Below are 15,032 nucleotides of genomic sequence, written 5' to 3'. Positions count from 1 at the left end.
GCTGAGCAAACAAGCCGCTTGGGCTTGTTAAAGGAAACACACGTCATCTACAAAGTACCAATGTAAGAAGATCAATCTATTTAGCCATCGTTACACCACGTCTGGGCTATACTGCACAAGTTTGGGTGCCACAGTCTTTATCTTATCTCAAATCTGGGAAAGATACAGAGGCGAGCTAAAAAATGTATCTTGAAATTACTATTCTCGTGCTGTCAGAGTTATGAACGACAACTAAAAACTCTTTCTTTACTACCTATTAGCTATTGGCAGGAGTACTGTAGTGTAGGATTTTACGCCAATAACTAGCAGCGTTAAATCGTTCAATGTATAAATTGAGTTAGTGACGTTAAATCTCACATAATACAGACCGCGGTAGTCGCATAATTCGCCGTTATCCGCCGGATAGGCCCATGAGTACTTAGGTATGTTACTGTTCTTTAAGCTTACTCGTGGTCTGGTGGATATAGACCCTGTAATTGTTATTATTAAAAACTAGATCATTGGATAATGCAATTCAAGACTTTTTATTGGCTTAGCCATTATGGTATATCAGCTAATATACCATAATCTACAAATATGGTTAGCGTACGTGTCAGCTTAAGATTAAAAGGGAGTTAAAAATTTAATAAAATTTAACAATTTAATTTAACGTTTTTAATAAAAACAATTATTGAACTCGCGCTTGTTGGATATGAGATGATTGTAGCCAACTCGGCGCTACGCGCCTCGTTGGCTATCTATCATCGCATATCCAACGCGCGCTCGCGGAATAATCGTTAATTATTAAAAACTGGATCATGGATAATGCAATTCAAGACTTTTTATTGGCTTAGCCATTATGGTATATCAGCCAATATACCATAATCTACAAATATGGTAAGCGTACGCATCAGCTTAAAATCAAAAGGGAGCTAAAAAATCCAGTTTCTTCTTACAAAATAATAATTTCTTGAGGGCGTTTTTAATAAAACAATTATTCCACTCGCGCTTGTTGGATATGAGATGATTATAGCCTACTCGGCGCTACGCGCCTCGTTGGCTATCTATCACCGCATATCCAACGCGCGCTCGTGGAATAATTGTTAATTATTGCTCGTTCTACAAGACACACACGATCGTCTGCCAATACAGCTGTTACCAAATACTCTGTACCTAAATGCAAGACTTCAACCTTGTAACGGTCATTTATTGTACGAACAATAAGAATCGGGAACACATTGTCAGACGAGCTTAACCTAAGTATGAACAATGTAAATGATTTCAAACGTGCTTTGATGTGTTATTATTCGACTGCACTTCGAGAGATCTATGGCATTGACAATCCCAGGACTTCTAAAACTATCTGTACAAAATATAATTCATGTTACAGCCTGAAAACAACGCCAACTCCATGCTGTTCTTAATTATTAATTATTAATTGATGCAATAGTTTTACTATTTTGATACTCTTAGGACCACATTAAATTGGCCATGGCTGTTGTGGTTGCCAGCCCGTTATCGTTATTGTAATTTATCCGTGTTCTTTATTGTACTTATTGTTGGCAACTAATAAATTAAATTATTCCTAAGTAGCAATGATTTTCACAATATCTGATCACCTGACAAGTTTGAAAATAAAGTCGGATAACTTGAGAGAGTAGAGTACACAGCCTAGATGAAAGTATTCTGTCTGTTTCTAGAAATGAATAATGCAAATATTGTTGTTATTAAGCATAGTACGTTTTGCCGTTGTTATTTTAAATTTGAAATATTTCACAGGAATAGTTAATTTGACCTATGATTGGTCCAAGTGTTTCTTTTCCTTTTGTTATTCAAACTTTCTTTTTTAAGAATTAGCATTTGTATATGTATTTTGTTTTTTCTCTCTGTTGTTGTAACCGTTTTTTGGATGTGAGCGAAATAAAAAGAAGCAGAAGTTTGCTTTAATCGTGTGAAAACGTTAAATATAAGTTTTTTAACAAAGCCCAGCGGAAACAAAGAAATTAGTTAAGCAGTGTCTATTTATATTTTCGATATGTTAATCAATTAACGTCTGTCACGGCACAAATTTTTTCTCAACTTTCGTTCCTCTTTTTGATATTTGCTCTTGCATGTGATTTATTCTGGTTACTAACAGTGAACTAATTGAAATCATTAACTCACGCGAGTCTTAATCAGAACATTACGAACACAACTCCTCATATCAGCACATAGGCAGTTGCATTCTTTCACTGAGTCACGCTAGTCGCTGGTTATGACTGGCAGTTGGATGTCAGGGATGTGGTGCCTTCTTATTGGTCACCATTGTCTTACCTCGCCCACCTTATGCATTTGAGGACACGTGTGAACTGCACTTGAAAATTCTTTGCTGAAGTTTTAGGTCTTCCTTCATAAGGATACTATATGCAACTAAGTGATCTGAAGACGCTGAGAAATGTCCTCTACTTTGTGACGACTTTTAAGATAACGGTAGGTATAATTTCAAAAACTAGAATTCTTTTCATTAACTGGTGAGTCAATGAAGTTGCATTAAACTCCACCAACATAAAGTTGATGACTACAGCAGAATTTCCACTATGTCATTTTCCTATCTTTAACGCGAGTTACTCATGCAACTTTGCGTGATTCGTAACGACCTAATCGATAAGAACAAAATACGGGGGTATTTTGGGAGTGAATAAAAGAACTCAGTAAACTTTAACGACGGTCAAATGCGTTTTCAATTCTAGCCAAATACTTTCATTACTGATGAAGACTACAAATCTAGGTTAGAAAATCATCAACGGTTTACGTGTTTGAAGGAAGGTCGGCTAGAAAATCATGATAAATAAGAAGATATCTTAGTTTCGCAAAGTTTGAAACCGCCTAATTTTTCATTCTTCCTCAGGCGTAATTTTAAAAAGATATGCGAGAAGCTCTTGTCATGCCTGATTTCTTAAGCGGCGCGCCAATAATTTCATGGCTGCAGCTAAAATTATCGCAAGTAGCGCAGTCGTCTCTTAAACCTCATCCTATTAAAATCTAAACTTGGAAATCTGGATGCCGCGGCTATGTAATTGGTCGCACTCGCAGTGTGACCAAGAAATTAAAATACCGTGCATTCCGTTTATCCGACCACAAATAGAAAGAAACGTCCTTTTCAGTAAAAGGAGCCTGTGCACTAGTGCGTCTAAAAACTACAATTTTCATTTATACAGTCTCATTTAATTTGTAAATATTTTTTGTAATTTCTTGTAAATATGAAGTATTTCATTTTAGTGCCGACCTCATATCTAATAAACCATTACCATTACCATATAGTTTGCTTGATACAACGATAGCCTTGCGCACCATTGACAGCTAGAGTTGCTGAGGTATTTAGCGGTTTGCGCATTGTTTTCTTTCCTCATGTTGAAGGCCGTCCAAATTCCTCGTCGAAGAAAACAACTCGTATTTTCGTGACGTAGGCATAAGCCTAATACGCGTCGGGCAGTTATTTTATATTTTCCCTCAGGCTATGTTTTTATCCCACGTAAACACATTGTCAATATTTGGCCTATATTATCTTCTTCTGCATTGACGAAAAGGGATAAAGTTCTCCGTCTTAACAGTCCCTATCACTGTTACCACTCCTGTAAGAGGGACAACCAAGCCAGCAGTGCAAGCAACCCTCTAGCGAGGAAGAGTAAGTTTGCGTCACGAACTCGTGATTGTTCACTTCGACGCTGTGATGTCTAGGCTTGAATGGGCAATCGTGCCTGTGAAAACCTCGGGGGAGTCCAAAGTTTGTATGCCTGCACATGTGCTTCGTGTATCCGAGCGTTAACTTGTTCTGTTGCCACGTTGCACATTGTTGCGATTCAAGCCAATGAAGAAGATGGACCTTTAAGTATTTTAACTTCTCTAAGAATTTGAACAACCATAAATAGCCCCGCTCAAGTCCTAGGACAGGGATAACAGTAGGTGCTTTTTTTTTAGTTATTTTTTATCGTCGTTCGAAACAGTCCTAGACAAGGCTTAGTCTAATACTTGATGACTAAAGCACAATTTTCCGTCTGCATCCTCTTTCCCATGTTCTGGTATAAGCTTGTCTTGTCGCCATGACAAGAGTAATAGAGAAATGTTTTTGAAAAAAAGAAAACAATTTGTTCTTAATGTAAATTCAAGAGGGGCCGTGGGAAACTTGGTTGAACTTACTAGGCTACAACTCGAGCGCACGGCCTGGGTTTCATCAAATACTAGGATACTTCTGTTGTAAAAGCCTTTCAGCTGAGCCTAAGATAGATTAAACTCAGATATACGAAATGGATTACAAGTCTTGTTACCGAGATTTAATGTCTGAAAGTTCTGAATTGCTCCTAAACGCATAAGTTATATATTCGCTATTGACAGGAGCTGACACGAATCAAGAGATTATCTCTTGTATGTTTCATGGCTATAGATTGTTTGCATTCGCAGATCACTGAAAACTGTTCAACCGTATACCTTTTGCGCTCGCCGAAAAGACGCGACAGGAAGCCTAGCATCCTAATCGAAGCTGGTTTTCTAAATACAGTGGAACTCTTAAACTATGATAATTTTGTCTAACTGACACGATAAAGCGATTAGCTACGATGCTATCAATATCATTTCGTAGATGCTAAATAAGAAAGAGCTGGGTAACGAATTCAGCTGGATAGTGAGTCGCTGGTGCCACAATCGACGCACTTAAGATTTGAAGCGATCACTCGCGCAACGACCATAAACAGTTAGTACGCTGAGTTGATTGTGACTTTATCATTTGTTGTGAAGGCTAAAAACTAATCAGACGTATTTTTAGCGAGAAATGCTTTTCTAACGAGAAACTGGACACACAAATGCTTGATTAATGAATAAATGACTGTGATTATATGAAAATCATATAATGTGAACTACGGATTAACAAGTGAATATGTGAGAGATTTTCGCAGTAATGAACACTACCAAAGCTGTCAGGTCAGTGGTGAAAATAGCTGACGCACTACAAAGAGTAGAGATGATGTTCCCTCAAGAACTCAGGATTCTGTCTTAAATTTCTTTGGGAGGCTATCGTCTACCTTCATTGGATTCTAGTTTCCAGTCCAATGGTTTTTATAAGCCGCCAATATGAGCAGTTCAGAAAACTAACAAAGCAACGCAAATAACAATGCAAATATATTAACCGCACAAACAGCTTTGCCGCTGATGTAATTTCACGGAATTTATTATCTGCAATGGAATAGCATCGTCGAATGTTATTTTACTGAATTTATTATCTGAACAACAGATTTGTCGAATATTAGTTCCTTACACACTTTATCGCCACAAACTAGTCATTCTTAAGCCAACCAGAGGCTAACAAATTTCCTTTTGGCTGTTTCATTCGGAAATGTTCGCAGTCATGTGAAGTATAACCATTGAAACCACGTGGGAACGCGGCATAACGTACCGATTATGAGCCAAAAAAACAAATTATTGCAAATTCGTGGCACCCAGATCGACGCAATTATTGCGATTAACTTTTTTGTCGAATTATGAGCGACTAACTTTTAATTTTATTAAGAACATTACATACACAACTCCCCATTCCAACACGTGGACAGTTGAATTCTTTCACCGAGTCGCGCTAGTCCCCAGTTACGAAGGGCATTCTTGTCTGTGGATGTCCAGGATGTCGCGCCTTCCTCTTATTGGTTAATTATCGTTATCTTGCCTCGCCCAATTTATGTGTTTGAGTACACGTGTAAACACTAATCGGAAACTCTACTCTTAAGTCAGTCTTCCTTATAGTTAGTCTTCCTTTATTCATAAGAATATTATTTGCAACTAAGCGATCCGAAAATGCTGAGAAACCTTCTATACTTTGTGACCATCGTCAAGATAACGGTACGTATAAGTTCAGAGACTAGAACTATTTACACACACTTTACTTTTCTTTTTCTTACAAAATAATTTAGATTATGTTGACCCGCAGATAGCAAATTTGCTTTTCGAGGCGGGTCAATCATCAACAAACATTATTTACAATATATAAAGAAAATTAAAAACTAAATAATTAGATATTGTTAAATTATAAAAAGAAGCATAGCTGGCAAATACATCAATAGTTGTTCAATAAAGTATAGAAGCAAATACATTAGTACTGAAAGCAATCGGATCAATTTGTTTTAATTATGCAGTCCTTAAGTTTAGAGGACTGCATAAGGGGAGATCTTTTCAATTGCTGGTAAGTCGATGAAGCTCCAGCAACATAAAAGTTGATGATGATAGCACAATTTCCATTATGTCATTTTTCCTGCTTTAACGCGAGTAATTGAAATGACATGTAACTGCGCGTGCTTCGTGACGACGACTTATCGATAAGGACAAATTACGGGAGTATTTTGCGAGTGAATTAAAGAACTCAGTAAACTGCCCTAAACAACTGTCATAGGCGGTTTTAATTCAAACCAAATTCCTTCATTAGCCACAAAGTCTGCTAATCTAGGTTAGAAAATCATCAACAGTTTACGTGTTTAAAGGTAAGTCAGCTAGAAAATAATGAATGAGCCAATATCTTCGTTTGACAAAGTTTGAGAACGCTTAATTTTCATTTTTCGGGTGGCGTAAGTATTAAAAAGATATGAAAAAATAAATCTTTATGCCTGAATTCACAAGCGGCGCACCTACAATTTCATGGCTTCTAATTAAATTGAAGCAAATAGCTTTTTTCGTCCTTTAAACATAATCCTATTATAACCTTAACGCTGGAAATCTGAACGCTGCGGCGATGGAATTGGTTGGACTCACAGTGCGGCCAGAAATGGAAATGAGCAATCGCCATTCTGTTTATCCGGCTACAAAAAGAAAGAAAAGTTATCTTCAGGAGAAGTATCCTGTGAACTACTGCGTCTAAAAACTGCCATATGCTTTGCTTGAAACCACGATAGCCTTGCGCACTACTGACGAATAGAGTTGCTAAGGTATTTAGCCGATTTGCACATCATTTTATTTCCTCAAGTTGAAGGCCCTCCAATTTCCCAATCGAAGAAAACAACTCATATTATCGATCCCGAGTTCACATGTTTCCAAAAGTTCTCAAACTTAACGGATCAAACAGACAGATATTCAGAAGTTGCTAAAATCCAGCATCAATAGAATTAGTACATGCCGATTAAATTCTTTCTAAGTATGTTTAATGGTCGATTTTAGGACAGCAGTAGCTATTTATTTTTTTAAGTTATTGTTTATCGCCGTTCGAAACAGTCGAGGCTTGGTCCAATAATTAATGACTCAAGCACAATTTTCATAGGAGGCATAAAAAAATTGAACTTACTGGGCTACACCTCGCGCGCACGTCCCGGGGTTTCATCAAAGGCTAGAATACTGCAGCTAGTAAAGTCTTTCAGCTGAGCGTAAGAAAGGAAAACTCTTATGTACATAGTGGATTGTAATTCTAATTGCTGAGATTTAATGTCTGAAACTTCTGAATCGTTAAACCCACAACAGATTTATATCTAGTGAAAAGAGAGGCGGCGGCGAAATAATGGCTAGAAGTCTTTTCAAGAGATTATTACCTCCTGGTAGTTTGAAACTGTTCAGCCGTAAAAGACGCTAAAAAGACGCAGCGAGAAGCCGTGCATCTCATCAACTAAAATTATGTCAGTAAAAGCATTAATTCAAAATACAGTGGATAGCCTAATGATGTTGTGGTCTAAACACAACAAAGCAATTAGATACAATGCTATATATGTGTTTTATTAGTTCTTAAACAAGGAACAAGCTAGGCGAGCCGCAGTTAATCAAAAACTGACAATAACACGCTAACAAACTGAAGTTATTACTCACGCTACTACCATAAACAATTAGTCTCTTAAGGGCTTTGAATTATATTTTACCAGTAAAAGAGCTGTCAACGAGATTAATGACCACTTTGATGTGAACACTATGAAAATAAAGTCGAAGAACGATTGTTGATGACATCAATTAAAATAACAAGCATGTCATAAAAGGTGCCATTATATAATTGCTAATGCGGTGTTAGGCATATGATTCATTGAGTCTTCAATGCCAATAGCCGCTTTGGGAAACCAATCAATTTTAACGAATCAGTAAGTGACAAGGAATCCATAGGCTAAGCCGTGCCAATCCACTTATCATTAGGTAATCTAACCAGATAGTTTGTGTTTTGTTATCATCTTGGAAAAATATGGTTTCATCTGAAAGGGAAGGTTTAATGTCTATCCGTCCCTTTTTGGCTAATAAATCATGTGAAGAGAAGTTTTAAACAAAGATAGCCTGAGGAATGGAAAATTCGCGCCAGCTTGCCGTTCTGATCGATCAATAGAAAAGAACTTTTGATAGAGGTGTCAATAAGACCGTATCCAGGGGGTCCAACTTTCACGCGCGTCGTTCAAATTTATTTGGCTGATAAGACTAAAGGGAGGAAGACATCTCAGTTTCTCCGACTAAAGAGGAAGAGAAGAGTAGAAGGAAGGAGATCTTGAGGAATATTCCCACGTCCCTGCTCTACAGGAGACGACCGCCAAGACAGGTAAAGCAGTTGAAATATGTAGTGAAAGAGAATTGAACGAAGATATAATGTTCAGGTTATACTCCACTAACCAGAGACAATGCAAGGAGTGCTGCGTGATGAATCGCAAGCGAAACAAATCGCACAAGGCTGGACCACTTTGTTCAGCGGCAACAGACCAATCAAATCTTGTGCCCATAGGCTTTTTCTCACGCTCCTTCATTGTTTCAAACTCGTTGACACCCCTTGATTGGTTATCATGGGGGACTCGCCTCTCCTTTTACTGTCAAAACCCGTTTTTGTATATGCAGTAGGTGTTTTACAGCCCCAATATTAGTTCTTTAGGCAGATGTGCGAAATATCAGGGAGCTCAGGCCTCTATTGAAGGGAACCGGTCCCAGTATACTGAGGTTAATGCTAATAGTTCTCATTTTGGAAATAAACCACAACGCTTTCTTGCTTGGTATGACTAAGGACCATTTTGTGCCCTTCATGAAATCACCTGGGCGCGTTTCAATTCGGCTTGGAAGCTTGATTTTTCGCGTGAAACTGCTCAACTGAACCATTGAAAGGTCACCTATCGAGGGACAGTCCCGTATCCCAACATGCAACGTGATGCAAGATATAAGAAAGAGCACCGAAATCGCCTACCTTTTCAGTCTTACCTCTCGTTGAATACACATCACATTCAAGCCCTACCGTCAACTTAAAACCTCTTGGAAAAACAGGATGTTGGGAATTACGTATGTGGCTCTCCTTGTGACTATATCATTCGTACTAAGTAACTTACTTTCTACTTGATCATGTTTTTTCCTGTGTTAGAAGGCTGTGTTCATGAGTTACTTTGAATTACAATCGGTTGAATTGTGGCGGTCTCATTGATTCTGTGAGTCTTTCGGCATTGTTATTATTCATTTTTGGGTCTTGCTGGTGCGCGTTTCAATATAGCTTCGAGAGAATAACAAAATGCTGATTAAATTTCTTCCATGTTTTATGGTTTACTTAAGGACAACGTTGGGTATATTGTTTTGGAGTTATTGCTTATTACTGTTCGAGACAGCTGTGCTAATCGAGGCGTGCCTTAAGATATGATGACTCAAGCACAATTTTTCTGTCAGCACTCTCCCTCCCCGCATGTTCTGGCTAAGCTTACCTTATAACCATAACAAGAAGAGCAGAGTTATGTTTCTAACAAAAGAAAACATGTTCTGACCATGAATTCAAGAGGAGCACTGGAAAATTGAACTTAATCGGCTACACCGGTACCTTGCGCGCACGTTCCAAGGTTCTATCAAAGGTTAGAATACTGCAGTTGGTAGAGTCTTTCAGCTGAGCGTAAGAAAGAAAAACTCAAATATGCATAGTGGATTATAAGTCTTATTGCTGAGATTTAATTCCTGAAACTTCTGAATTGCTAAACAAACAATAGATTTATAGCTAGTAACAATACAGGAGTCGGAAAAATAATGGCTATAAGTCATTTCAAGAGATTATCATTTCTTGCTGGTTTGAAATAGTTGAGCCGTAAAAGACGCTGAAAAGACGCAGCGGGTAGCCGTACATCTTATCAACTTAGTTGATAAAACCAAATTATCTCAGTAAAAGCATTTGGTCTAAATTTAGTGGATAGCTTAATGATGTTGTGGTCTAAACATAACAAAGCAATTAGCTACGATGCAATACATGTTTCTGATTAGCTCCTGAACAAGGAACAAGCTAGGCGAGCAAAAATAATTGAAAACTGACTTCAACACACCTACAAGTTGAAGCTATCACTCACGCCACTTACGAGAACAGTTAGCATCTTAAGGGCTTTGATTGTTATTTTATCAGTAAAAGAGCTGTCAGCGAGATTAATGACCACTTAGTTGTGAACACTGAATATAATGTTGACAAACGATTAGTGAATACATCAATTTAAAATAACAACTAGTCATAAAAGGTGCCGATTCCTTAGTACTCAATGTCAGTAATCGCTCCGTGCAACTAAGCAATTATAACGATTCAGTTCGTGACGAAGAATCCATGGGCTAAGCAGTGCTATTTTAATTATCGTTAGGTGATCTAACCAGGTAGTTTGTTTTTTTGTCATCTTGGAGAAAGATGGTTTCATCTGAAAAAGAAGGTTTCATGTCTATCCGTCGCTTTTTGGCCAAGAAATCATATGAAGAGAAGTTTTAAACAAAGATAGCCTGAGGGATGGAAAATTCGCTTATTGCTATACACTCAATAGATTTAGAGCTAGTGACAAAAGAGAAGTCGGCGAGATAATGGCTGGAAGTCTTTTCAAGAGATTATTATCTTCTGGTGGATTGAAACTGTTCAGGCGTAAAAGACGCTGAAAAAACGCACCTGATAGCCGAGCTAGGCCCGCAGAAATGATTGAAAAATGTGTTTCAATTCAGCTTGGAAGTTTGATTTTTTGCGTGAACATGCTCAACCGAATCATTGAAAGGTCGCCTATCGAGGGACAGTCGCGTATCCCAGCATGGGTTCTATCGGTATTTTGAGAGCATATTGAAAATCTCTGCTAAGTTTGGTAACTTTTTTATGCATTACCCTATTTGACAACATGATTGAAATTTGTCTTGATTGACAAATAATTTATTTCTCATGATCATATCCCATCCTTAGCACCGAGGAGATGAAAGTTCGAGTCACACTCTGCATTCGAGCGTCAAGAACTCTTTGGACACGTTGGCAGTGAATTAATTAGAAGAAAACATGATGCACAAAGGTCTAGTCATCTTACGGTTATTATTAAAGCAATGGCAACGCAACCTTTATTTCAAACCCCGACTTATATTCTATAGAGAAATTTGCCTGATTTCTTTTAAACAGCTTTCTTTGTTAAAATTCACTAACTTTTAACGAACGGATGTTTAGTAGCAGTTGTACTGAGATGTTCACTTAAAAGACAAGTACAAAAGGTATATCGGTAAATTATTTGTTACTTAAAGAACCATAAACTAATTTTAACCTTCGTTAACTTACGCACCGTAGCGAGCGGTGTTATTATTGTCATTGTAAATATGGTCAAAACTAATTGCTATTAGTATATACTAAAACAGTGGATAGCGTTGAAGGCGCTCTCTGATTGGCTAGTCAAACTCCGAATATCCTTTGCTATTTACCTCCGAGCAACTCGAGAAAACATGGCGTCCCGGTTTGCATCCGTGACAAGTGAAGAAATCACTCAAATTAACGACGGTGGTGTATATCATCTCACTGTTTTAGTATATACTAAAACAACTATTCACCTCAGTGTCGGTGGTTAACGGTGGATATTTACCTCGCCGCTTCGCGGCTCGGTAAATATCCATCACTAACCACCTCCACTTCGGTGAATAGTTGTTAATTGACTGAAATCTTAATGAAACAAAGATACCTATCTATTCCCCTCCCCAAAATAACTGAGCTATACCACCGAATTCGTTGGAAAAAACGTATTTCAACACAGAATTACACGTTCCTGATGTTCCCTAGAAATATAAATTTAGATTAAGTTCAGTCGAGAGAAAAAGAGTGAGTTCATTAAGCCACTTTATGGAACCTTTACTTTTATTTTTAGCCTGGGGGAAAATATCATTCAATTAAAACAAATATCAGTAATTCGTTTTGCATGAGAAAAAATGTTTTAATATGTATGCATAAAGTATAAAAGATTCTTAAGGTGCTGGTGCTCTTTGATTTCTTTAATTAGGTGCGGATTAGCAAAACAAAGTAAAGCTTTTATGAAAGTGAGCGCCGCACATTTGTTATGACCGGTAGTGCGCGAAACGTTCGTTAATTTTCCAGGAGGGTTTAAATTGACAGGGTTGCATGTGTTGACCTATACAGTCAACCGTTAATTACATTTATTTACATCTACATTTATTGTACATTTATTTTTACGTTTGATTTACATTTATTACAATTTATTGTTTCGTCCCTAAAGCAATCTCTGTTCAACTTCGTCTACAAAAAACTGGTTATGAAAAAGGACACAACTGAAGAAAAATATTTAAATAGGGTTTTCACTACTAAATGGTGATGGTCTTCTTTGTAATTTTATAGACAGACAGTGACTTCTTGTTCTTTCACACAAATTGTTTAGAGATGTTAGTAGCTCAGAACTCATGTAATAGCGTGCGAGGACTAAACCACAAGAGTTCATTAGCAATTTAAGTTTTGACAATTTCAGAAGTCATGTAATAGCGTGCGAGGACTAAAACACAAGAGTTCATTAGCAATTTAAGTTTTGACAATTTTTTTCGCGATTGGTAGCACGCATCTCTACTTTCGTGACTGTTAAATACAGAGTAACACTTAGCTTCCTGTAATTATACACTAAAACGATGTTTCTGTTACTGATACACCTGACGGTGAGAATAACAAAAAGCTAACGAAGTTTCCGATCGGAGAAGAGAATATATGCTGCATTTAAGCGTATTATTTGAGTACTTTACAATATAATTGTGGCCCTCAGCACAATAGTCCATAAATTAATATTCATTAAAAAGGAAAACCCTTAATATTTTAGCTTATCTTTTTATTAAAAATAAAATGAACTCCATGTTAGCTTACCGAGTAGTAAGTTGCACGCACCGGTCCGATCGCCGCATCTGGGTTTGTATCTCGCACCAGTCAGGTCACTGCATCGGGGCATGTTGGCACCAATCCGAGCGTCGGTGTATTGTCCCTCATCTCTATCATGTCATGGAATCAGGGTGTTGTAAAGTGTTGCATTGGAATCAACCCAACATTGACTCACACTAAGAACGACATCGGCAAAGAGTTGAGTTCATCTATCCAGTGAAATAATTCATTTCCTTTGTGTGGATCTCGTCGCTATGATCTGTCGGGGTTACAAAAGTCAGTGGGGAATTATTCTACCATTTGAAAGTTAAAGCGCGTTTTGTGTACTACTCCTTCACTTACAACGCACGCGCAATCAGAGAAAGGTCTAGTACGTAGCTATCACTGAAGCGTTTGTTTCAGAAGGGCTAGTTTCGCTGACTGTGGTAAAATTTGCGAAAACTGAGCATTTGCATAAGGAAAATTTTATCCATAATCTTGTTTTAACCTCGTGGTTGCTCATTTGGCTAAAAAAAAATTGATAAATAAGTTATATAAACTTTCTGTGTCGACTGCTATGTTGATATCCGTTTCTTTGCATTTAGAAGCTCTCCATGAATTACATCTTGTGTTTATACGGTGTTTTTCCCGTTTACTTGTCACTATTGAGTAGGCCTTCCTTTATAAAATGACATTTTCTATCAAACAGCCTAAATTTTACGATATAATCTTACCCCTCTGAAAAAATCCACCTGAAACTAAAACTATTACTAGGAAATTTTCCACGTAACTCTCACGTGCTTTGACGTTGTTTACCAATCAAATTTGCCTTAAGCTACCTTGGACTTCACCCAATCAAGTATCATTTCCTCGTGAACAACCTGCATTTCATGCAATGCAAAGACCAGAAAGGCAAAATTCCCCTTCCCCATTTTTGCTTAAAATGGTTCAGACAGCGGTGACAACAGACCACAAAATGCCTGTGTCTGAGTTTATTTGAAATAAATTGGAAGGGTCGGTTTTTCTCTCTATTGAACGGTATCTGTTAGAAAATTCGAAAGTAACCTAATGCCATTTATATTTTACAAACTTGAAAAAATCCCTCAAAGCGTCCCATCTAAACCCATCCATCCAAAAGAAAAATTCTTGCATGCGTAGCATGCTTATGTTAACACTAGTTGGCATTTTATGTCGAATGTTGAAATGCATGCGTGAGTGAAAGCATGTTACAATAGGGAGCATGAAATTAAAATGAAAAACAACGATCATGTCCTACTTTCGATTATAACATAACTAAAGCAAAGCGCGCGCTCTGATTGGTTAATTCAGCATCTACTATTTGCCCATGGGTTCGTGCTGCTGACGTGAGCAAATTCTAAGACTATTTTTCCGCGCGCGCTTGTTTTTTCTGATCACGTAAGATTTGTTAAATAAAAAGGGAACTCTTGTTCCAATGTATCAATGTTATGTTATAAAACAAATGGTGAACGCCATAGGGCGTACTTTTGAGTTATGGATTCACTTGAGAGGTTTGCTAAGCACTCAAGAAGCTAGAATCGCACTCGGCTATCGCCTCGTGCGACTCTTACGCTTCTTTCGTGCTTAGCAACCTCCCGTGTGCATCCATAACTCAATAGTACACGCTATGGCGTTCACCATTTGTTATCAAAAATTCAGTGAGCACTTGTGATGATTGTTACTCTTTTTTTCGAACATCAACGAAGACATGCTCTTTCCCCATTTTATTTTGCAGTTCGCTGCTCTTGACTGCCCTCCTTTAAATTACTTCAATGGGACGCACTGTACACAATGCACAAAGTGTCCCCCAGGTTTTGGCGTAAGAACAAATTGTACACCTGAAAAAGACACGGTCTGCCAGCCATGTTATCCGCGATACGATTATTCGAACACAACCGGATACGAACCATGCATTCTGTAAGTATTGCTCGACACGGTTAAAACTGGTGATGTAACGGATAAAGCTGCGATACGTTACGGGATAGCCTGC

General features: G+C 37.8%; 1 protein-coding gene across 3 annotated transcripts in view; it reads left to right on the top strand.

Annotated features, from left to right (window-relative positions):
* The first annotated feature begins 2,279 nt into the window (after positions 1 to 2,279).
* LOC111337260 (uncharacterized) overlaps positions 2,280 to 15,032 on the top strand; it is a 21,264-nt gene continuing 8,511 nt past the window's right edge. Inside the window, exons 1-2 of one of the 3 annotated variants that reach the window (XM_022943533.2) lie at positions 2,280 to 2,448; positions 14,778 to 14,959. In XM_022943533.2, the coding sequence (XP_022799268.1) occupies positions 2,383 to 2,448; positions 14,778 to 14,959 (248 nt within the window). In that variant the 5' untranslated portion in view covers positions 2,280 to 2,382. Of the gene's footprint in view, positions 2,449 to 4,806; positions 5,842 to 14,777; positions 14,960 to 15,032 lie in introns of those variants that run through there. The other 2 variants (XM_088760211.1, XM_088760212.1) reach the window with 2 other exon arrangements.

Source organism: Stylophora pistillata, chromosome 5 (assembly GCF_964205215.1).
Source record: "Stylophora pistillata chromosome 5, jaStyPist1.2, whole genome shotgun sequence".
Classification (NCBI taxonomy): Eukaryota; Metazoa; Cnidaria; class Anthozoa; order Scleractinia; family Pocilloporidae; genus Stylophora; species Stylophora pistillata.
The sequence above is the reverse complement of the archived record's forward strand: the minus strand, read 5'-3'. Positions and strand labels throughout refer to the sequence as shown.